At 41.3% G+C, this 23,691-nt stretch overlaps 1 protein-coding gene and 1 long non-coding RNA gene across 3 annotated transcripts in view; one reads left to right on the top strand and one right to left on the bottom strand.

Annotated features, from left to right (window-relative positions):
- The window catches only part of SORL1 (sortilin related receptor 1), a 100,422-nt gene extending 82,227 nt beyond the window's left edge, over positions 1–18,195 (top strand). For both annotated transcript variants that reach the window (XM_034754795.1, XM_034754794.1), the window contains exons 34-48: positions 463–589; positions 2,519–2,688; positions 3,559–3,671; positions 5,627–5,731; positions 7,714–7,786; positions 9,351–9,433; positions 10,724–10,820; positions 11,809–11,993; positions 13,199–13,318; positions 13,422–13,586; positions 14,365–14,539; positions 15,110–15,216; positions 16,335–16,527; positions 16,620–16,832; positions 18,051–18,195. In XM_034754795.1, coding sequence (XP_034610686.1) covers positions 463–589; positions 2,519–2,688; positions 3,559–3,671; positions 5,627–5,731; positions 7,714–7,786; positions 9,351–9,433; positions 10,724–10,820; positions 11,809–11,993; positions 13,199–13,318; positions 13,422–13,586; positions 14,365–14,539; positions 15,110–15,216; positions 16,335–16,527; positions 16,620–16,832; positions 18,051–18,118 — 1,994 coding nt within the window. In that variant the 3' untranslated portion in view covers positions 18,119–18,195. The remainder of the gene's footprint in view (positions 1–462; positions 590–2,518; positions 2,689–3,558; positions 3,672–5,626; positions 5,732–7,713; positions 7,787–9,350; positions 9,434–10,723; positions 10,821–11,808; positions 11,994–13,198; positions 13,319–13,421; positions 13,587–14,364; positions 14,540–15,109; positions 15,217–16,334; positions 16,528–16,619; positions 16,833–18,050) is intronic.
- The window catches only part of LOC117868660, a 137,494-nt gene that overhangs the window by 45,361 nt on the left and 68,442 nt on the right, over positions 1–23,691 (bottom strand). The gene's annotated exons all lie outside the window — the stretch shown is intronic.

Here is a 23,691-nt window from a genome sequence, read left to right as displayed (position 1 = left end):
AAACCGAGGCACAGAAAAACTAAATGATTGGCCCAAGGTCACAGAGGGAGACTGCGGCAAAGTGAGCTATAGAACCCAGATCACCTGAGTCCCACTGCCTTGACCCCAAGACCAGCCTTCTTCACCATCCTCCATGTTCTAGGCATTATAAAGAAAAGTGTGCAGAAAAGGTCCATGCCCCAGACAGTTCAAAAGCTTTGAAGAGATTCATGACCTAGAGGTGTTCCACAAGTAGAGAAGTGATTTCTTAGATCAGATTGGTGAGAAGGGCCACTCCAAGACCATTAATGCTCTTCTGAACAATTTCAGACGGTGCTTTGTCCATGGGCATTGATTATTTAAGTGTATGCTTCAATCTACAGCTATATGCACTGTTTGTGCCATGTAACCCCTTACCCCCAGTTCTGTAAAGCACTGCTTTTATTTTCCTCTCTAAAATAATATTTTCTGTTGTCTGCTTAGATGACACAATTGTGTACAAAGTCCAGAATCTCCAGTGGACGGCTGATTTCTCTGGTGATGTCACTTTAACGTGGGCCCGACCTAAAAAAATGTCCTCAACATCTTGTGTGTATAATGTCTATTACAGGTAAATTGCATGAATCTTGATTATTTTTTTATGGGATGAAGCATGTGAGTAGAACTAAGTTCATTGTGACTACTCGTGTATAAAAGCAGGGTAGATAAAAATTCTTTCATTTAAATCAGGGGTTTTTTTTAGATTTAGTTATTTAAATTATAAGTTCTCTTTGTTTAAAATGAAATCTGAATTTAAATACAAAATATGTTAAGGCCTAAATTTATTATAATCGTTTAAAATATTTAAATACAATTTTAATACAAAATAAATATGATGAATCCATGAGCCGCTATCAAAAACTTTGATTTAAAGGCCGTTTTTCTATACAAAGAAAATGGGAGGAAAACATCTAACTTTTGAGGTCAGGCTTTATAAATAAGGTGCAATAGCTCAGGCTAAGTAACACAGGAGACTATCTCATTTTCAAGAGGCTCTGGAGAGACTAGGCCCTTAAGGGCCAGTCACTTTCACTTAGGCATATTTGAATATTTTCCCAGGCTGACCTGAAATAATGTTTAATCAACTGACTACCCAGCTAACCCCTGTGTTTAATAAATCACCTAGTTGTAAATGTGAAACATTGTAAATGTGAAACATATTTTGATAAGAGAAGTTTATGCATCCAAAATATGCAAGGTTGCTTTGTTTAATAAAAATATTCGTATAGACCGTTGTGTGTATTTAATTAAATTGCAATTATCATCCTCATCATAAGCAAAACGTTAAGTATCAAGTAAATAAGCAATATATCTTTTACCATTTTCGAACATACTAACATGTACAGTAAAGAAGCATCTGAAAATATTAAGCTATATAATCGCTTAAATAAATGTATATAGTTATAGTGTGCCCCCTGGATAGCAAAAAAGATGTACCAAATCTAACGTAAAGGCTCTATTTAGTTGTAAATCAACATGTTTTAACGGTTATATCAACCAATGACAATGCACTGCTCTTTAGAAAATATGTGATGTACAAATGGAGAAGTTGATTAAAATTGATGATTTAAATCACTTCGTTTTAAATCAGTCCACCCTGGTTTAAAGGTAGGCACTCTCTTAAGCACCTCGTGAAGTCAGCTTAAAAATCTCATTTCTGTTTTACCTGCCTGTTATTGTTACTAACAAGACTTGAAATGGCTTTAGCTAGAAGAGATTACAGAAAAATTATTTGTGTCTATGTTTTTCAGATTGTTTACCTTGTGCATTTGCCAGCATTTTCTAAATTCATACTTTCTAAGGCCAGAAGAGACCATTGTGATAGTCTAGTGATACGTCCTGTATAACACATCCCATAGAACTTTTGTTTGTTTAGGCCAAGGATCGGCAAGCTTTGGCACGCGGCCCAACAGGGAAAGCAGCTGGCGGGCTGTGCCGGTTTGTTTACCTGCAGCGTCCGCAGGTTCGGTTGATCTCAGCTCCCACTGGCCGCGGTTTGCCGTTCCAGGCCAATGGGGGCGGCGGGAAGCAGCGGTCAGCACATCCCTCGGCCTGCGCCGCTTCCCGCAGCCCCCATTGGCCTGGAACGGCGAACCGCGGCCAGTGGGAGCCGCGATCAGCCAAACCTGCAGTTGCTGCAGGTAAACAAACCGTCCCGGCCCGTCCGTGGATTACCCTGACAGGCCACATGCCAAAGGTTGCCGATCCCTGGTTTAGGCCTTTGTGTGGGACAGAGCAACCATGAGAGAAAAACGTGTCAAGAAGTTAAGGCAGTGTTGTAAAAAAATTGAGAAAGTGGCAAGTGTAAAACTTTCAATGACTTTTAACTCATATTTTGAAGCTGACTAGCTTTAACTTAATAGTGTCCCTTTAACAAATAAACAAACAAACAAAAGCAGGCCTTTAAAGTGTCGTGAGATGATGGGTGCTCTCAGAACACGCTAACACCTCCGGCTACAGAAATACTTCCTGAGTTCAGTGGTTTTATTCTCTCCCACAGGATGGTTGGCGAAAGCATTTGGAAAACGTTAGAAACTCACAGCAACAAAACAAACAGTATCTTAAAAGTCCTCAAGCCAGATTGCACCTATCAGGTCAAAGTTCAGGTCCAGTGCCTCAGCAAAGTGTACAACACCAATGACTTTATTACTCTGCGTACGCCGGAGGGATGTAAGTGGTCTTTGCATGTTCTGTTCTAAGTTCCTGGATGTGTAAAACTTCTGATCCGTCAAGTAGCCACTGCATCGTGCCTGCACATAAGAGAAGGTGGAGGGGTGTTTTCTGAATAGCATCCCACAACTTTTTGCGGAAGGCGAGGGAACAGAGCCTCAGCTGTTTACTGGGGCCAGATTGCACCCTGTAGTTACAGCATCTCTAGGGGATGAATGGGACACATTCAGAGCCTGGGTCCTCTCCCCGCAGATCTGCACACAGAAGGCAGCCTCCCACATGTGGGTCTCCGACTTCCCATGAGCAATAGGTTGTTAGTTGCCCCTTCCGCTTGACCTTGCCAAGGGCACGCTGCTGGCTGAGGATCCATGGGAAGGGTGCGCTCTTACATTGACCCCCGTGCCCACTGGCTCGGTGGTGTGACCAAGCTCCAGTAGGGAATAAGCTGCTCACTAATATCTGGACCAGGGGTCGGCAACCTTTCAGAAGTGGTGTGCCGAATCTTCATTTATTCACTCTGATTGAAGGTTTCGCGTGCCAGTCATACACTTCAAAGTTTTTAGAAGGCTCTTCCTATATGTCTATACTATATAACTAAATTATTGTTATATGTAAAGTAAATAAGGGTTTTAAAATGTTTAAGAAGCTTCATTTAAAATGAAATTAAAATGCAGAGCCCCCCCAGACCGGTAGCCAGGACCTGGGCAGTGTGAGTGCCACTGAAAATCAGCTCGTGTGCCGTCTTTGGCACGCATGCCATAGGTTGCCTACCCCTGGTCTGGACACTTGTTCGTGACTTTTTTCCTTTCTGATTCTGATGAACAAATCCCTTTGGCCAGTCTGTCACTAACTCGCTTGTTTCTTTGGTAGTACCCGATCCCCCCCTTCATCTTCAGCTGTCCCTAAAGAAAGAGCTGGAAGGTGTGGTGATCGCGCGCTGGGCTCCGCCCATGTCTGCCCACGGCCTGATCCGAGAGTACATTGTAAGTATTATTCTGCTACTTGTTCCTCAGTCAAGACCCAAAGCTGAATGGGAGCCCTGCATGCGCAGTAGAAGGAAGGATTCCTTCCTCACTGCAAAGGGCCTCGATGGTTTATGGCTCTGGGAATTTGACCCTTCTGAACAAAAACTATCTGCAGCTGTTCACTCATGGTGAAAGTCACATCTGTGCAAGGCCTAGGCACCACCTCAAGTTCCACAGAGGCCTGTTTTATGCACTTAAGTGAGGCCGAAGTGGCCAGAGGTATGTTTCGCCCCCAGGGCATACATGTCATCGGCAGAAAGCTTCACTACTCAAGCCCTTAACATGGCCTGTGTGAGCCCCTTTGCACAGAGGTCCCGATTCAGCAAAGCACTTAAGCACATGTTCAATTGTAAGCATTGATTGAATCTCATTTAAATCAGTAGGATTTAAACACATGCTAAAATGTGTTCCTGCATTATTAGTTAGTTATTACTTGTATTAGCGTAGCACCTGGGAGCCCTAGTCACGAACAAGGATCCTGTTGTGTTAGGCTCGGTACAAACACAGAGCAGAAAGAAGGTCGCTGCCCCAGAGAGCTTACAATTTGTAATTGGAAATTAGAATGAATGTCATCTCAGGTAACTTAGAATGTGAGCGTTTCTTTGACAATTACCTACTTTCTCAGTGATGAGAGACGGAGTCCAAACAGGAGCAGACGATACAGTGCAGTTATTGCAGAGATCATGTAAATATTTTTTTCCAGGTCCATTACAATAATAACGAGGAAGGTGAATAAATGAGATTGAGGGGCGGATGATGGAAAGTTGAGTTTTATTGGGGCGCTCAGGCAAAATCGCCTCTATATATACAGTCACTGAAATTCCAGTTCAGAGTTAATGATGCAAGAAAGCCTGCATTTATTAGAGACATATGGGCAGACAGTGATTGTCCCTCTTTCTATGGGGTGGATTCCTTTTTCTTTCGGTTAGACTGTGATAAAAAATAATAATAAAAAAAAAAGACAGTTCAAAAAACTTGGCAACTTTAAGATGCAACTGTCTCCTAAACAGAGAATAAATCCAACCTTTATACTTGTCAGAGCTGGTAAGAGGAAGCTTGTATTAGTTCTTTAGTAAAGTATCTTAAGGTTTTATGTGCTTGATGTGGCCCCTGAATGAATAGCCTAGTTGATCATTGAGAAAGACCAGTTTCTGCATTTGGATGCACAGGGTATAGTGGAGCAGAGGGGAATTTTCCAGCCAGTGGTCCCTATACTCTGCAGAAAAAGGTTCCACAGAGCAAATACTATACAGACAGTATCAGAGGGGTAGCCGTGTTAGTCTGAATCTGTAAAAAGCAACAGAGGGTCCTGTGGCACCTTTGAGACTAACAGAAGTACTGGGAGCATAAGCTTTCGTGGGTCAGAACCTCACTTCTTCAGATGCCATCTAGGGACTCCCGTCCAGTGCTCTTCACTAAAAGACTTTCTAAAGGTGGGGAAAAAACCCTCATCTAAATCTATGCCATGTGTCGTACTAATAACTTGAAGCTCTGTGTCATTTCATATCGTAGTTATTGTAGATGCTAGCGCACCGGTTGCTTTTCAAGCTAACTAATGTAGGTGTTTACATCAGATGCCATCTGAAGAAGTGAGGTTCTGACCCACGAAAGCTTATGCTCCCAGTACTTCTGTTAGTCTCAAAGGTGCCACAGGACCCTCTGTTGCTTTATACAGACAGTCTCTCTCAATCTCTGGGTTTAGACCAGACAGGTGAAAGAAGTTGCATGGTTTTGATTAGAAGTGTGCTATGTCCCACCCCAGATCTGAGCATTCAGACTGAGGGTTTGAGTTCTAGCCCTTGTGTAGTTTTAATGGCCCATGGTACTTTAAAGCTAGCCATCCATCCATCCCACATCCCACCCTGTTGTATTGTTGATTGTGACCCTCCGATCTCTTGTTTTCACCCCTTTAGGTGGAATACAGTAGAAGTGGTTCCAAGGAGTGGTCCTCACTTAGAGCCAGTAAGAACTATACCGAGATTGAGAACTTGCAGGTCAACAAATTATACACACTAAGAGTGAGTATTTTAAAAGCCGGTGATTCTAGGTGTACTGTCCACATTCTCACGTGGGTTTTCTTTTACTGGATGATCTGAGCACTGCACGGTTAACTGAGAGACTAGTGCCAGGGTAGCAAGTTAAGACACTGTATTGCTAAAAGTACATAGAAGGCCAGCATATTTGCTGACTCCTTCTCTTCAGATGGCATCTGAAGAAGTGAGGTTCTGACCCACGAAAGCTTATGCTCCCAGTACTTCTGTTAGTCTCAAAGGTGCCACAGGACCCTCTGTTGCTTTATACAGACAGTCTCTCTCAATCTCTGGGTTTAGACCAGACAGGTGAAAGAAGTTGCATGGTTTTGATTAGAAGTGTGCTATGTCCCACCCCAGATCTGAGCATTCAGACTGAGGGTTTGAGTTCTAGCCCTTGTGTAGTTTTAATGGCCCATGGTACTTTAAAGCTAGCCATCCATCCATCCCACATCCCACCCTGTTGTATTGTTGATTGTGACCCTCCGATCTCTTGTTTTCACCCCTTTAGGTGGAATACAGTAGAAGTGGTTCCAAGGAGTGGTCCTCACTTAGAGCCAGTAAGAACTATACCGAGATTGAGAACTTGCAGGTCAACAAATTATACACACTAAGAGTGAGTATTTTAAAAGCCGGTGATTCTAGGTGTACTGTCCACATTCTCACGTGGGTTTTCTTTTACTGGATGATCTGAGCACTGCACGGTTAACTGAGAGACTAGTGCCAGGGTAGCAAGTTAAGACACTGTATTGCTAAAAGTACATAGAAGGCCAGCATATTTGCTGACTCCTTCATTGTGTACTGACAAGAAAAAGCAAAACTTAAGGCTCAAATTCTGTCCGTAGATTTTCACCCCATCCAAGAAACCCAGGTTGCAGTTTTAAAAGTCATCTACGGATGGCACAGTTCTGAAGTCACTTTGGTTGCACAGGATATAGGTCAGAGACAAATTTGGCTGTAATTGTATCATGGGGGAAAGAAACAGAACTGATATCAGTCTTCAGATATGTTAAGGGTTGTTGTAAAGAGGACTGTGATCAATTGTTTTCTGTCCACTGATGGTAGGACAGCAAGTAATGGGCTTAATCTGCAGCAAGGGAGATTTATATTAGATGTTAGAAAAAACTTTCTAACTCTAAGGGTAATTAAACCCTGGAATAGGCTTCCATGGGAGGTTGTGGAATCCCCATCAACTGCATGTTTTTAAAAACAGGTTGGACACACACCGGTCAGTGATATTCTAGGTTTACTTGGTCCTGCCTCAGAGCAGATGGCTGGGCTTGATGACATCTCAAGGTCCCTTCCAGCCCTATATTTCTGTATTTCTAGGTTAGGGATGGGGCAGGAGAGATGCTAGAGAGGGCTAAAGGCTAGATTAAAATCAGATAGGATTTGAGTTTGACAGGCAAGCCTGCAAAGTGAACACTGCGAAGAGTACAGCCTTAACTTGCCAATTTTCCACATGCTACACTCTCATTGATATTAATGGCAATTCAGATAGCAGGATACAACCCTCATGAATCAAAGTAATTCTTACTGTTACTTGTATAATCCATGTGTGTGCAAGAAGCGGGTACCTTTTAATATATGCACTATCCCTTCTATATACAGGACACTTTCTAAATAAATTGTTGGGGCCAAAATTGCTGCCAGCATGGATTTCATGGGAGTTGTGCTAGGTTATACTGGGCAGAATTATTCCAGCCCCCCTTACTTTACATGTTTTTTTTTTGTAAAGATCTCGCCAAATACTGTTATCTGCAATGTATCTCAATAGATTACTTTAATTAACTCTAAGCAGCTCTGCTTTATCTCTGTTCACAAACCTGATATTACCAAGTAATTAAACGAGCTCTTGTGTTTTGTTTCAAAGTCCATTTCTCATCAGTTCCACGACACCAGTAACCCTTTTCTAAACTCATTCTCTGTTCTCATTATAAAATTTTAACTCGCCTTCTAATTTGAAAAAGGTTGCTGCAGTAACTAGTCGGGGCGTAGGAAACTGGAGTGATTCCAAATCCATAACCACCATGAAAGGCAAAGGTAAACATTTTTCTGGGTTTCAGTTTAAATGGACTCGAACAACACAGAGAAAAACTTGAACATAAGCATTAGCATGAATAGTAATTTTCTGTCTTTTCCTTAGTGATTTAATATCTGGACTGAATTTGCTGTATTTTGTATAAACAGGAGCTATAGCATTTACACCTTAAAAAAAACAGAGTGTCAAATTAAAAATCATAGCTGTAGACAACCAAATTCCATACTCCCATTACTAATAAATCATTTGGTTATTTATACTGAAAGAACTTTTAAAATCTATTTGGTTGGGGCTAGGTTCTGTTGATTTTTGCCTTCTGCATTTCATGTAGCTTGTAAACATAGGCTAGTCAGTTTCACTCAGGTTCCCATGCATTAGAACAAGGTTGCAATGGTTAGATTGCAGGGTAATGTTTAAATACAACAACAAAACCCTGTTTCTGTGGCATTTTTTTTTTAAATCATGAAATCATTTAAATTATCAGATTTTATATCAGCTTTTTTGAAATAAAACATATGTTTTCATCCCTAAGCATTAACTAGATAGATCTAAGCGCTCTCTCCCCATTGTAACAAAGACAGGGAAGAGGAGACGATGCTACTGAAAATGCAGTATCCTTGGTAACACAAAGAGCAACCAGTAACTAATCGTTAGAACTAGTTGGGAAAACAGAGGAGGAATAAATTGCAACAATTTTCATCTGCATTTTTTTCATCTGAACTTTTCAACCAGCTCTGCTTTCTATAACCTCATTCTCCTCTCTTTACCCATTACTCTAAAGTACTGGCCCCATCATGTCTTATCTTAATACATTTGGAAGCAGAAGTCTATCTTTCCTTCCACAATTAAGCCTTTTTGTAGCAGAGAGGACAGTTAGCCTGTCATCTGCTGCAGGGAAGGGAGGCATATTTTTACAACACCAAAGGGACACAATAGCAATCTAAACAGATAAGGTAGGGCACCAGATGGGAAGATGATAAGACTGAACAGAGGTGTTTGCAATGCGTCCTGCTTTTATTAAACTTTCCTTCAAGGGAAGGACCAAGGCCTTGGGGCCTCTTGGAAGAAATGTGTTACTGATACTTGTATCTTTCTCAATACAATCCTGATTCTGCTTCATTGAAGTCAGCGGGAGTTGCGCCGTTCACTTCAGGAGTTGCAAGAGCAACTAATTGCTTGTTTGAATTCACAAGCAATAAAAAACCTACATCTGATCCACTCTGTCTTCACCCTGTGGTTAGAAAGACAGGGAAGCATAGGGCTGTATTTTAGAATGGCCTGGTGTATAGGATCCCTTGCATTTAAGCCACCCCAGGTTAAAACAGTAACTTCCCTTTAAGATGTACCTATCAAGCATCAGCACACTACTCCAGCAGGTTCCTGTAGGAGCAGTGATGGGTGCTAGAAAGATTCTAGCAACTTTTATAGGTGGGGAAACTCTTTGTTGGAAAAAACCTTCAGGATAGTTAGTAACTGAAAATCTGCATTTATCCAGTCCCATAAAAATAGGATTGTGTTTTATATTTTTGATGTTGAATTCATGTCTGTTTCTTCCTTTCCCTTCAGTCATCCCACCGCCTACCATCCGTATTGAGAGTTACAATGAAAACTCCATAAGTTTCTCCCTGAAAGTGGACACTAACATTAAGGTAAAGTTTGAACTTCCTGGCTAGAACCAGAGCAGAGGGAGCTAGATTAGAGTCATAAATATTTGGCAGGATAAACATATAACATGGCTACAACAACACTGCAAACATAAAAGAGAACGACAATCCGAGTCTTGTTCAGCCAAAAAATTCTGTCCTAAGCAAATCACCTGGTTAGAAAACAAATACACTGTCATTGACGGTTTGGGGTTTTAAGAATTATTTAATACTTAATGTGTAAGTACCTTGTTTTAGTCTGGTATTTACCATGTAATAAAAGGGTTCCCAGCTCCCATCCAAAGGGAGAGGATGCTGGTAGAACTATGTATGCCTTGTAATTTAGAGAATTAATGACGTTTCTTTATGCTGTGGGTTAACACAGTTCATCTCGTATGGGAAGGTAGGTCTACCTGAGGTAGGTTTTTCCTGGAGAGTTTCAGATGAGCCCTAGGGAAAGAGAGAAGTGGGGCTTTTTTTCTGTCCTGTATAATCAGTTTTCACTCAGAACACAACGAAGGTGCCTGCACTTATTGCATGGGCTGTAAATTGTATGACAGATATTTGTGTGTTGGAATCCTAAATAACAACAAGCCAGCAAAGCAAGAACAAAAAATAGCTTCCCCTTGCCTTTACCATTAAAAATCAGAGGGAAACGGTTTCCCCAGCCTGCTAGAGTGAGATTTGAGGTGGGCGGGGAGGGAATTGTTCTGTTTTGGGATGGGAAAAAAGTCAAAATATCAAAAAAATTTATGAATTGATAATCTGAAAAACCCATTTCAGATTGGGTCAGTTGTTGTATTTCAATATCAAGCTTTTGTTATTTTTTAACTTTTTAGAAGTATAAATTAACTAACATTTTCAAACAAAACTACTTTGAATCAAAAAGTGAAAACTTTTCATTTCAAAACTTTTTTTTTTATTTTTCATTTGGGAGATTCGTCGAAACAGATGATTTCTTGCAGACAGTTTCCGTTTCAACAAATCAACATTTTCTGACCAAAATTCCCGACCAGCTCTATTAAAAATACTCAGCCTTTTTTCCACAGTCTGCGTTCCCTGATGCTCCCCCCCATTACAGTGCCTCTGAACCTTAGGGGAGGAAAGATGGGGAATAGATTGAGAGACCCAGAGATAGTGGACTAGGGAGGGTAAATAAGCTTCACTTTTGACTACACCAGTATCCTTAGTTGTTACAGGAAATACAATATGAAGACTTAAAACTTTAATTCAACAGCATATAAAAACAGCATAACAAACTGCTCATCCATTCTGTGTGGTGTTGCTCCTTGACAGGTGAATGGTTATATCGTAAACTTCTTCTGGACCTTCGATACCCACAGGCAAGAAAAAAGGACTTTGTTCCTAGATGGTGAAAAGTCAGCACAAACAGGTAAAACCTCTAGCTGGAGCTATCTTGCCTTCGGACATCCCGATGAGCAGATTGGCACTGGGGGGTTCAGGGCTTGTCCTGCAACAAGGGCTCAACTGAACAGTCCTTAGCTTAGGATGATTACTCATGTAAATAGGAATTACTCCTGGGAGCATGGGATTTCAGGGCTAGGCTGCAAAGCCTTGACCTTTGTGAAAACCCCAGGTAAATTGGGATGAAGCCACCAGCCTCAGAGCGACATTGGCACATGTAGCCCCGGCCCTTTCCCTTTACACGGGGTTCTGGCCAGTGGGGCGGGGTGGTTGTGAACCCGCACCCTCATTCCTCCTCCATGCACTGCTCTGCACTGCCACAGTGGGAGCATGCACCCATGGATGTGCAAAGTTCGACACAGGCTCTGCTGCTGTCTCCATTCTCCCCCGCCAATACACAACTGAATCATTCTGGGAAGGAGGAAGGATTATATACTAAGTGGAAACGAAAGAAAAAAAGATCTGCAGAAAAAGCCAGATGATGAGCCAGAGTTTCAGACACTGGTTCCTGCTCGTGTGGACACAAATTGTGAGCAAAGCAGGTGCCATTTTGAATATTTGCAGGTGTATTTTAAGCAATATAGATGTCTAAAACCTCAGATTGGCCAGATCAGGTTGAACATTTTACCTTCATATTAAGACTGCAGCTTAGAAATTCGTACCTTCTCAGCATTGGGTCAAAGCACCACTGAGGCTAATCAAATGTGTCCCTGCTAATCAGTTAAGGAGAAATCATTGCCATTTACTGTCATGCCAATAAAACAACTGTTTCTATTAAGTGACATGTTCCCAGGTGCAACTGTATTAAAAAATGACTCCTAATGAATGAACGTACAAAACAAATGGGCAGATGACTGTGTATTAGTGCTTTATATTTATTAAAGTGTTCATCTACTGTCCAAGTGATTACAAATAATTCGCTTAACCGAATGGCTCAACTTTCTCTTCTTGTTCAGTGGGTAATTTGACAGCACACACACCGTATGAAATTTCTGCTTGGGCCAAGACCGCACTGGGTGACAGCCCTTTGTCTTTTGCACATGTTGTGACCAACGGTACGAGACCCATGTCGCCAAGCCTCAAAGCCAAAGCCATCAATCAGACTGCTGTGGAGTGTAACTGGACTGGACCGAGGAACGTCGTAAGGCTCCATTCCTTTCTTACCTGTCATGACTTGTCTTCAGTTTAGCCTTGGAACCTCAGGCCATAAGCCGTTTGACAGAATTGTTTGATAGGCTTGTGGGAACATCCAGTCCCATCCCCTAGGAAAAGCATGGTGAGCTTTGCACCATTTATAGTGATTTGCACCATGGACTCTGCAAAACATGTGTCTGAAAAATGATGCAAATCACATCAAGTATCCTCTTAGATTGTAAGCTCTTTGGGGCAAGGACTGTCTTTGTTTCAGATATTTGTACGGCACCTAACACAACAGGCCCCTGGCCTCTCGATCAGTGACACTCAGACTGAGGTTCGTGAGCTGCAAGTGGCTCTTTAATAGTGTCTCCTGTGGCTCTTTGCAGCACATGATATTAAAACACTGTGTGATTATTATTATTAACCAATTGTAGTTGCTAAAAATAATAATACTCGGTCAGTCATTTTGCTGTGAGAATAATATATATATGTGTGTGTGTGTATATATATATATATATAAAAGCTAAATATTTCCCCTTTCGCACTGTTTAAATATGACTATCTAGTACTATAGTAAATGAAACAGCAAATTCATGCAACGGTGGCTCTTGTGCGTAATGTTGATCACCAATTTGGCTCTGGAACCACTGATGTCTGAGTATCACTGCCCTACTGGCTGTGATTAGGTTCACCGTATTATCATATGCAATCTTGAATATGAGTCGCTAAAGTGGATGAGTTCTTTGTAAGGCTACCTGGCCATCCTTGCTAGATACCAGAGGCGGAACAGCGCAGAGTTAAGGCAGGGAGTGAAGAAGGCAGCATCCAACCAGGGCGTTTAGGCAGACTGTGGATGCCCATGCTGTAACTTGGACAACTGCAATATACACATTTAACTCCCTCTGATGTATCAGAGGTTCCATGGGATCTTTCATGACCCTAGCTGGTCTGGACCAAAGTTTTTTGTCTTCTCAAAAGGACAGGAGCACCTCCACCCCAAAATAAAACACCGGGCTGTGACATCGGGACATTATAGATTCAAAGGGAGGGAGGCTGTGACACATGCTAAATTTCCAGCACCTCTTTTGTCCTAGACAATAATACATGACCCTAGATTTAATCCCACAGTCTGGGTCATTTGGTAGGTTATATCCCATACAGTTGCAGAGTAGAGCTCCTGAATAGCCTCTTCTTTGTTCTTCTCTACAGGTCTATGGTGTTTTCTATGCCACATCGTTCCTGGAACTATATAGAAACCCTTATAACACCACCACTGCTTTACACAACATCACTGTGATCGTGAACAGGGACGAGCAGTACCTGTTTCTGGTAGGATGCTTTTCTATTTACTCTTCGCACACATACAGCTTGGACTAACGTTTGCTACTGAAATCTTAAGAGATGATATTAACCAGCCTGTTGTCACTTTAAGGTCCGTGTGATGTCTCCGTACCAAGGACCACCTTCCGACTACATCGTGGTGAAGATGATACCGGACAATAGGCTTCCCCCTCGGCATCTGCATTCTGTGCTCACCAGAAAGACATTTGCTGTCATCAAGTGGGAGTCGCCCTACGATTCGCCTGACCAGGATATGGTAATACCTTTGCGCACATGACTTATGCTGATGGAAAAGGATATTCAACTCTGTAAAGTGCTTTCAGATCTATTTGGGAGATATCCACTCTAACTGCAAGATCAGTGCTCTACTAACGGAGAGCATTCAGCCTCAGTCCTGATTCTGATCTCACTTGCTTTGGGGTAACTCAGGACTAACTCCGCTGAAGTCAATGCATTTGTAAAGGGCATTCAGATCAGAATCAGGCCCTGGGCCATTGGCCTGCTGGGTCAGTGACGTCACCTCCCTGTGCCTCAGATTACCTATCTGTAAAATGGGGATAATGATGCCCACGTACTTTGTAAAGCTCTTTGAAATAATGCTGATCTGCTGATGAAAAGTGGTATGAAAGAGCCGGGATACTACTATTGTATATATTATAATACAAGAGCTATAAATCCTCCTTGTAAAACTGGTATCTTAAATTGAATGTAAGCATTGCAAAAGATTGTATTTTACATTGAACTACAACACAAAGTGCAGACATGAAAAAAAGAAAAATTATCTTATTCCCCAGCTGCTAGATTTAGTGAGTCAGTAAATAGCTTTCTGGGGTGTTGGTCCATCTGCTGCTAATAATGCACTGTAAGAAGTTTGAAATCCCACTTGGCTTCACAGGTTTCCAACACATAGAAGACTTTGTTAAATTTGGTTCTTGCCCCGAGCCTCATGTGTTAACTGGCATTTTATATCACCAGCCACTGGATGGGAAGTAGGAGCTTCCGTCATTCACTGTGTGTCACTTTCCTCCCTGCAGCTGTACGCTGTTGCAGTAAAAGATTTAATTAAAAAAACAGATAAAATCTACAAGGTGAAAACCCGTAACAGCACAGTGGAATACACCATTAAAAAGCTGGAGCCGGGAGGAAAATATCACATAATTGTTCAACTCGGAAACATGAGCAAAGAATCCAATATGAAAATTACTACAGGTAAGGAAAAAAAATATTAACATTGGATAGTGTGGCAGGTTATTGCATGGCTGTCAACTAGGGGAACCTAGCACCTTTCACCAAAACACCCAATACCGCCCATAGTTGGAGGCAGGATATAAGGCTAGATGAACCACTGATCTAATCTGGTATGAGACTCCCGTGTTCCTATATCATCCAGTCCATCTTCCATACTTGAGGCCTGATCCTGAGAGAGACTGAGCATTTTCAATTCCCAGGGAAAACAATAAAAAACCCTTTAATAGAGGGCAGTCAGTAAAAGTGGCAGGCAGGGAATTTTTCACCGGCTTAAAATGAAGGAATTAAAAATGTCCTTTTTGTCAGAGTGAGGAAACAGAATACCTACTAGGTGTGTGCTCCTCCCATTGATACCAGTTACAAAGCTCTCGTTGATTTCAGTGGTGCAGGTCCTGTGTGTCATGTCAGTGTATACAGAATACTGTGCTGAATATAAGATAGATAGATATAAACTCTCAGTAGTGAGCTTGTTTATTGCAGTTTGAGACATTATTGATAAGTAACGTGTTTGCCCATTTTCCCCATTTGCAGTTTCACTCTCTGCACCAGATGCCTTAAAAATTATAACGGAAAATGATCATATTCTGCTTTTTTGGAAGAGTTTAGCCTTGAAAGAAAGTAATTTTAATGAAAGCCGGGTAAGTCCCGAAGTTTGCTTTGCTTTTTATTTGTTTATTATTTTTAACTAAGAAGCTGGTTTGGTTAGAGGTGAAATGAGTGACATTTTACAGAATGGTTTGAGACCACAATACACTAATGTGCGTGTCTGTGTATGTATATGCATGCCTGTCTGTGTGTGGATGGATAGATAGGTATCTCCCTTATTTCCCAGCATGCCTTGCCCCATATTAGCTACAATACAGCTGTTCCAGTAAACTTCATTACCCAACCTGCCTTTGTCTCCTGTTGTTGGAGGTGAAAGACCTAGAACCACCAGGAACCAGGACAGACTCAAGGGAGAGGCAAGTTCTAGCCCGCCCTCCCTGCTTATGGAACACCAGCGTCAGGACTCAGAGCTAGGGTCAGCTTTCTGGTGTTTTTAATAAACTCCAGATTGCTTCTCTGCCAGTTCTTCCCCCTCACTGACCCAGATCCCCATCCTATAGGTATTGTTCAAGGAAAATCTGGAATGGAGTAGCATTGGCCTAGGAGGGGTGTCTTCATAAAATCATTAAAAGGGCAGTGCACCCTATTCCACAAAGTTTTCCTGATATTCCTCCTGCATGCAGGTAGCTTTGTTTATTCATTAATGATACAAGACCCATTCCATTGGCTTTTGAGGACATCAACCTCCTGAAAATCTCTACTGCATGGGGCAATCAAATCGTCGAAGGGAACGGGAGTAGGACACAGAGCCTTTCGCATGTAGGTCACCACAGCAATAGTGCCTGAAAAGTGTTATTATCTAAAGACTGAGAGAAGATCTATGGGGAGTGAATTACTGGTGCTTCCAATCCAGTTCCTAGTGGATAGGGGTCCAGGTCACAAAAGCGTCATTCCCTCTTTGGCAATTTCAGGGAGATGCTAAGCACTGAGTAATCCATGGAGGCTGAAATCTCTTAGCTCTAGACTAGTCCCCCTGGGTCAGGTTATTGACAGGGTTTCCTGAAGGAAGCTTGCACTATTGTTGTCAATGGGGTATCAACAGGGCTAAATACACTAGCAAAAAGAAGTTTAAAAGGGTGTCAAAAAGTAGCTGAAGAACTGAGTGATATCGGTTTTATTCTCTGCGTTTCCCCCCCCCCCCATACATCAGGGTTACGAGATACACATGTTTGACAGCACGATGAATATCACAGCTTATCTTGGGAACACCACAGAGAACTTCTTCAAAATTTCCAACCTGAAGATAGGCCACAACTATTCATTCACAGTTCAGGCCCGATGTCTTTATAGCGGACAGATGTGTGGGGAGCCTGCTACACTTCTGTACGATGATCTAGGAACTGGTACGTTTTCATTCATTGTGTTTCTACATTGCAGTTACCTGAACACTGTAAAGCAGCAGTGGCAAATGGCAGTTTTTTTTCCCCATTCATAGGTGAAGATGCCTCTGCGTCTAAAATTGGTAAATCCACAGATGTAGCTGCCATCGTGGTCCCGATATTATTCCTATTGCTTGTGACCATGGGAATAGGGTTTGTTGTATTATACATGAGACACAGAAGACTGCAGAATAGCTTCACTGCCTTTGCAAATAGCCACTACAGCTCCCGCCTTGGGTCAGCCATATTCTCTTCCGGTGACGATTTAGGTAAGTCGCGCTATTCCACGTCCTGAAATTTTATGAGAGGTTTGTGAAGCTCTCCTGATGCACTGACCTGTGTGGTTGATAAGCTGTTGAAATTACTGCACTTCCTGATCACATTTCAGTTTCAGGGAGCAGCCTCCAAGCGACGCACAGTTTTATGTGGCCGAAGCAGCATTATTTGCAGCTCCTGTCTCATCTACCTTTGGCTCTAGGCTCAGTCTCCCGCACAGACATCTACAAGGGTGTAATCTGTACAGCATGCGAGCAGCCCCACTGACTGTGCCCTCTCAGCCATGCACCGCTCTGACCAAGAAGGATGTACAGAGTGTGGACAGATGCATTCTGTTTCTCCCTTCTTATCTACCATCTCTTGGCATTTTCAGTACATGGGAGCACAGGTTCAACCCCTAACAGGGCCAACTCGGCCACTTCATCCTTCCGAGTCAGATACATTGAAAATTCCATGCAGCTTACTGTGTTGGGGTTTCCGCCCTATGCCCATTGGAGACTAGATTCCCATGCACTTCAAAGGTTTAGGACCTCTGGGACAAACTCTCTGCTAGCATAATTCCACTGAACTCAGTTGAAGCCAGCAGAGAATCTAGTCTCATGTTTGTACTGAGAGGACACCACAGAGCCCATTGAACGCTCACTGTAAGAATCCGAGTTTACTGTAGTGTCCTCAGCCAAAATTGTCCCAGTTCCACCTCCACCCTAGAGACGGCTGTATTTTCAATGGCAAATAAATTCCTGTGTGTGTATATCAGGCTGTATCCAACTCCTGTAGAACTTCCATTGACTTAAATGGGAGCAGAATAGGCACCTAACTTCTATTTTGGGTTCTGGGGGGCGCTTTGGGATGAGTCTCTGTGGATTTGTTCATGTTCTAGTTGAAGTCTGTTGGTAGGGTTTGATCCCATGTGGTGGATCAGGCTCTACATAAATATAAGCTGTTTTTTATTGTTCTTACTCCAAGGTCTCCTATTAATGCAAAACTGCTGTGTTTGAACCGAAATCTACAACATGAAGCAAATTGTCCTCTGCTACTTCAGTTAGGGAGGGGAAATTGGCTCAAATGGTCAAGCGCTTGCTTAGCCTGCCCCGCTACATTTTTTCTGGATTATGCAGGAGGTCAGACAAGATGATGTAATGGTCCCTTCTGGTTTTAGAATGCATGGAACTACTGTAGCTATGTGACAGAGCGTTCTGTTTACTTTCCAGGAGAGGACGACGACGAAGCCCCTATGATAACTGGATTCTCAGATGACGTTCCCATGGTCATCGCATGAAGCGCATTTCTGACTGTAAACCAAATGGTGTAAATATTTTATTTGATAAAAATAGTTGATGGTTTATTTTAAAAATGCACTTTGAGTTGCAATACATTATTTTTATATGGGCCAAAAAATAATAAAAAAAATACACTTTGTAGTAATCAACTGTGAACTGCAGACCAGGTTGATTTAGAAACAAATTGCTTTGTTTTAACATTAATTTAGTCTTACAAGGCTGTGCTTGCTGGGCATGCTTTTAAGTCTGTGAGATGTTTTCTGTTGACTAAATTGGCTATTCTTTTTATTTTTCTAAAACAATAAGAAATTTATTTTAAAAAATTCAGGAGATTATATATATATATATATATATATAGCGAGAGAGAGAGAGAGGGAGACAAGTAATATAGTCCCTGAAGGTTTTACATTTACTTTAAAAAAAATTCTTTGGACTTTGTTTTATATGAAAGTATTTTTGTTGTGTTAATTTATTGGGAAATATGCTTTAGATCAGATTTTCAGAGTCGTCAAGACATTGTATACCTTGTATAGAATGTGCGCCACATTATCTTGCCCGGCAGCAGATTTTTGGTATCACAATCATTGTTACTGCAATAATAATAATAATAAAAAAATCGTTAATATTAATTCCCCCCCATTATTGAAAAACTGGGTCAAAATGTTAAAACCTTGGGACCCAATTCAGCAAAGCACTTCAGCCCTTTCTTACCTTTAAGCATGTACTTAAATCCCATTGATTTCATTGGGACTTATGCTTCAGTGCTTTCCTGAATCAGACCTGGGGGCCTAAAGTGAGGTCTACTTAAAGACTTAAAATGTAAGTGGCCTGATTTTCAGAAAGGGGACCCACAGCTCCCACTGGCGTCATTCCCAATCAGGTATCAGAGGGGTAGCCGTGTTAGTCTGAATCTGTAAAAAGCAACAGATGGTCCTGTGGCACCTTTGAGGCTAACAGAAGTACTGGGAGCATAAGCTTTCGTGGGTAAGAACCTCACTTCTTCAGATGCAAGTAATGGAAATCTCCAGAGGCAGGTATATATCAGTGTGGAGATAACGAGGTTAATTCAATCAGGGAGGGTAAGGTGCTCTGCTAGCAGTTGAGGTGTGAACACCAAGGGAATTCCCAATCAGGCCACTTTTTGATCCTGAGTCAGTCAAAGTACTTAGGTATGTACCTACCAATATTCACGTAAATATTCCCCATGGAAGTCACCACTCATGTACATAGAGTTATGCACATACTTAAGTACATTGCTGAGTCAGTGTCTAATTTAGGTGATTAAGGTCAAGATTGCGCAAATACTTGTGCACGTGGGTAACTTTACACATGTTAGTACCACTGACTTCCAGAGTACTAGTCCCATGAGTGAAGTTACTTGTGTGTAACTGGTTAGAGATCTGGCCCTTAACATGGATTTAGAGGACTAACCCTAAGCCCCAAAGTTTTCAGTTCTGGCCCTTACTTTCTGCCTAACAGAACTAGAGTCCATGTCGTTCTGTGCATCACCAGCATTGTCCTAAATGCTTTAGTAGTGGATTTGCTAACCTTGTCCTTCATTTGTAGCCTGACCCTTTAGTTATATATATTATTGACAAAAATTGGAAACTAACAGGAAAAAGTGGCCACTAACTGTCTTTAAAAACACATTTCAATACATGCTGTCAAATCCAATTAGACAAACATGTTTCCTCTACTGAACTTCTTTAAGATGCTAATATATTGATGGGCAACGGGGGTGGAGGGTGGGGACACGCTAGCTAAAACTAGAGAAAGTGCTTTGATTGCAGGTTTTCCACTGTCTTATGAAGCTATATTTATCTGAAAATCTGAATTCATTTGGGGTTACAAAAGGATACTATATTCCTTCATTGCTGTTTCCTAAAAGTAGCTGTGGTTTTAACTTCAACTTCAGAAGTAACATATATATTCAGATCACTATCTGTTATGCACTTCCTGTAGACACACCATTGGCTACCACGCTAAACATTAGCAGTTAAAAACGTCTGGTACCATTGCCTAGCTTTTTTTGTGACCGTAGAGTTTGAATCCCACCGCACTGAGTCAAAACTAATTGCCAGCCGGAGAGCAAATGATGTAAGTGAGTGTTCACGGATCACATCTATACATACTTTGTATATGCAAAGCCTATCAGCTCTACACCAGTAAAATATAATGTGTCATCTTGTTATGATATAAATATTTTATTTTAACCAAAAGTATCTTTGTTGTGTAACTTGAAAATATAATTGCAGTCTTCCTATGGATAGAGTGAGAACAGAAGGGTCAACTATGTTTAGATAAACAAGTGATTCATTTAATTTCAAATAAGAAAATGTATAAACAGTAGAAGTTCTGTATGGTTCAATACATAAAGAAATACTAGATATATTTTCAGCTACTGACAGTGTCATTCCCAAGTGACAAATTGGTTCTATTTTTTTTTCCTGGGGGACCAGAATTGAATGGGATTTTGTGGACACTTCTTTATTTTAAGCTTGTAGAGTTGTGACTTGCTTTTTTTACATCGTTTGAGGACCAGATGCTATTCTGAGATACAACTTTTGAGTAACTCTAGCAAACTTTGGAGTAAATGAAATCACTCCTGATTTATACTAGTGTACCCAAGATCAAAAATCTGACCCTGAGTGACAAATTCCTAGATTTATTGAAAGATTCAAATACTTGAAAAGTGGGGAAACGGCCAAAAGAAAGAAAGAGAACCCAGGGATGTGGTTATTATTTCTTATTAAACTGATATTTCTGCACAATCACTAAAAAAATTAGCATAACAGTAACTCAGAAGATGTGTGTGTGTCTATAGAACACTGATATTGGCCAAATCCTGTATGCTTTACTCATCTAAGCAGTCCCATTGACTTCAGTAGAACTACTCACCTGAGTAAGGCAAGCAGAATTTGGCCTATTGCCTTTTGTTCCTATATAGGGAAACACATGCTAAGGACCAACTCCAATAACTAACCTCATGGCCATTTTAAAGACGCTACGACGATTTCTCAGTCTGATGTTTTCAAACTTTTGAAGTTAAAGACCTACTTCAGGCTGGGTGACTGATCATTTCTTGTCACTTAGTCCAGTATCACTGCATTCACTTCTCAGCTGTACAAAACACAGAAACTGTTTCCAGTTTGAAACACTTTGTTGCAAATGAAAAATACTCCTGGTTAACAGTGCCTCAGTTAATGCAATGTGGGTCTGCACATTTGCCTGAGCATTGCTTTTGCTCGCTGAAGGGTTTAAATGGCACTTATGCAGGTCATAGACCTTGTGCGAGCTCTCCTGGGGGTGAATTTCACCTTGTGTGAATAGTGCTGTAATGGAGAAATATCCTCAATCCTCAAAACTTTCCCTTACAGCAAAAATAACCACTGTGCTGTTAGCAAAGCAGCCTTACAGGGCTAGTGTATTTTATATAAATAGAAAATTATAAGCTTCGGGGAGCATGAGCAGGATCGATGCAGTTATGGGTAAATTGTATATTTTTTATGAACTTTTGAAGCACAGAATCTTGTTCACAGATATGGGCGGGGGTTGTTGTAAATATGGTACACACAATACAGATCCAGATTTTGTTCTTGTTTTGTTTTAGAAGCTTTATGAAATGTGAAGCGAATTGTTACCCTAAATGTTGGGAGGTGACTGGGCTTTTCCTTACTGTAACAAAACAAAATTATTGAATACTTCAGCTAAAAGGCTGTCAGTTGTACCCTGGTTATGGTGACTCTTCCAGTTATTTAACCCTGATTGAACATTTGAGTCAGTTTTATTGTTCACGACACACATTAGAAGCAAGCTGGCACTCTTAAGTCCATTTGAACTAAAGACAACAACTTTTAACTGTGTTGGCCCTTTAGTTTTTGATATTATATGGTGAAATATACATGGAAAAGCCATTTCCTAAACTTCAGGGGGGTAGCCAGGTTAGTCTGTATTCACAAAAACAACAAGGAGTCCAGTGGCACCTTAAAGACTAACAGGTTTAGTTGGGCATACGCTTTCGTGGGTAAAAAACCCACTTCTTCAGATGCATGGAGTGAAAATTTCCTAAACTTGAAATCTGAGGGCTCCTTCAGGAAAATGAAACCAAGTCCAGTTTTTCCCTTCACCGTGAACAAATTACTTTAGTTCCCTGTATAGCAAAAGCCTCGTCCATAAAATGGTGATCTGCACTCAGCTCTCTACAGAAAATACTGCACTGATTTCATACATAGCACCTCCACTAACTGCAGTATACATTCTGCATGTAGAACTGGCACATGAGATTTCGATCTCGCAGTCAAAGATCAAAACTATATTATATATGTAGGATCGTGAAATCCTGATTGCCAAAACCCATATTTACTCTTCTTGGCTTTCTAGCAGAATGGTACTACCGGTTAATGGAATTTTCACCAGACTGAATCCAGCACAAGTCAGTATTTGGTAAAAAAAAACACAGTACAGCCTTGTGCCACAGATGCACACACAAAGAATCAGCATGTTTTTATCTGTTTACAGGGACCTCAAAAAATTTAAAGAAAGATTTAGCTGATTTGTCAGTACAACTTTAGAAACTGTATTCAAGAAAGACAAGAATAGTATTTTCCTATACAAATTCCACATCTCTTTCAAATGGACTTCAGAACGTGACTGGCGTAATTGAATTAGTAACCTTGGATCCAGAGAGCTTCTTCACTTAGGCCTGGTCCACACTAACCCCCCACTTCGGACTAAGGTACGCAAATTCAACGTAGCTGAATTCGAAGTACCGTAGTCCGAACTTATCGCGGGTCCAGACACGGCAGGCAGGCTCCCCCGTCGATGCCGCGTACTCCTCTCGGCGAGCTGGAGTACCGGCGTCAACGGCAAGCACTTCCGGGATCGATCCGGGATCAATTTATTGCGTCTTAACCAGACGCGATAAATCGATCCCAGAACATCGATTGCCTGCCGCCGGATCCTCCGGTAAGTGAAGACGTACCCTTAGTATCATTTCATAAAATAGGTTCTCAATTCCCCTGATCATCCTAGTAGTCCTTCACTGAACATGCCCAAGTTTGAATTCATTTTTCTTGAACATGTGTGACCAGAATTATACATAGTATTCTCAGTGAGGTCGTACCAGTGACTAATACAATGGTATTAATATTTCTTTGTCTGTACCGAAAAAATCTCACCTGATACATTCTAGGATTACATTTGCCTTTTTTTCATGGCTGCATCAAAAATCTATAGAAAGGATATAATTCTCTATTAAAATAAGTAGTTTAATAATTTCTATAGAATGCTCCAACATTTCTGTAGAACCCTTATGAAGGTATCATACTAAATTGACAGGATATTTCCATAGGTGTGAGTCTCCAGATGAGAGTGAGTAACTCACTGCTCCAGCTAGTTATTTTCTGATTACCATTTTCCTGTTGTTGCTTAATCCACATTATGGATTAGATTATGACTATATGTTCTGTCATGAGATTAAACAGGTTCCCACTGCAGTGAGGGAGTAAACCAGGGTAGCTCTATCTCTAGTATGACTAAACTTCCCAATGTGCTGCGGGGGAGGGGACGGGGG

This window comes from Trachemys scripta, chromosome 21, assembly GCF_013100865.1.
Source record: "Trachemys scripta elegans isolate TJP31775 chromosome 21, CAS_Tse_1.0, whole genome shotgun sequence".
Classification (NCBI taxonomy): domain Eukaryota; kingdom Metazoa; phylum Chordata; order Testudines; family Emydidae; genus Trachemys; species Trachemys scripta.
The sequence above is the reverse complement of the archived record's forward strand: the minus strand, read 5'-3'. Positions and strand labels throughout refer to the sequence as shown.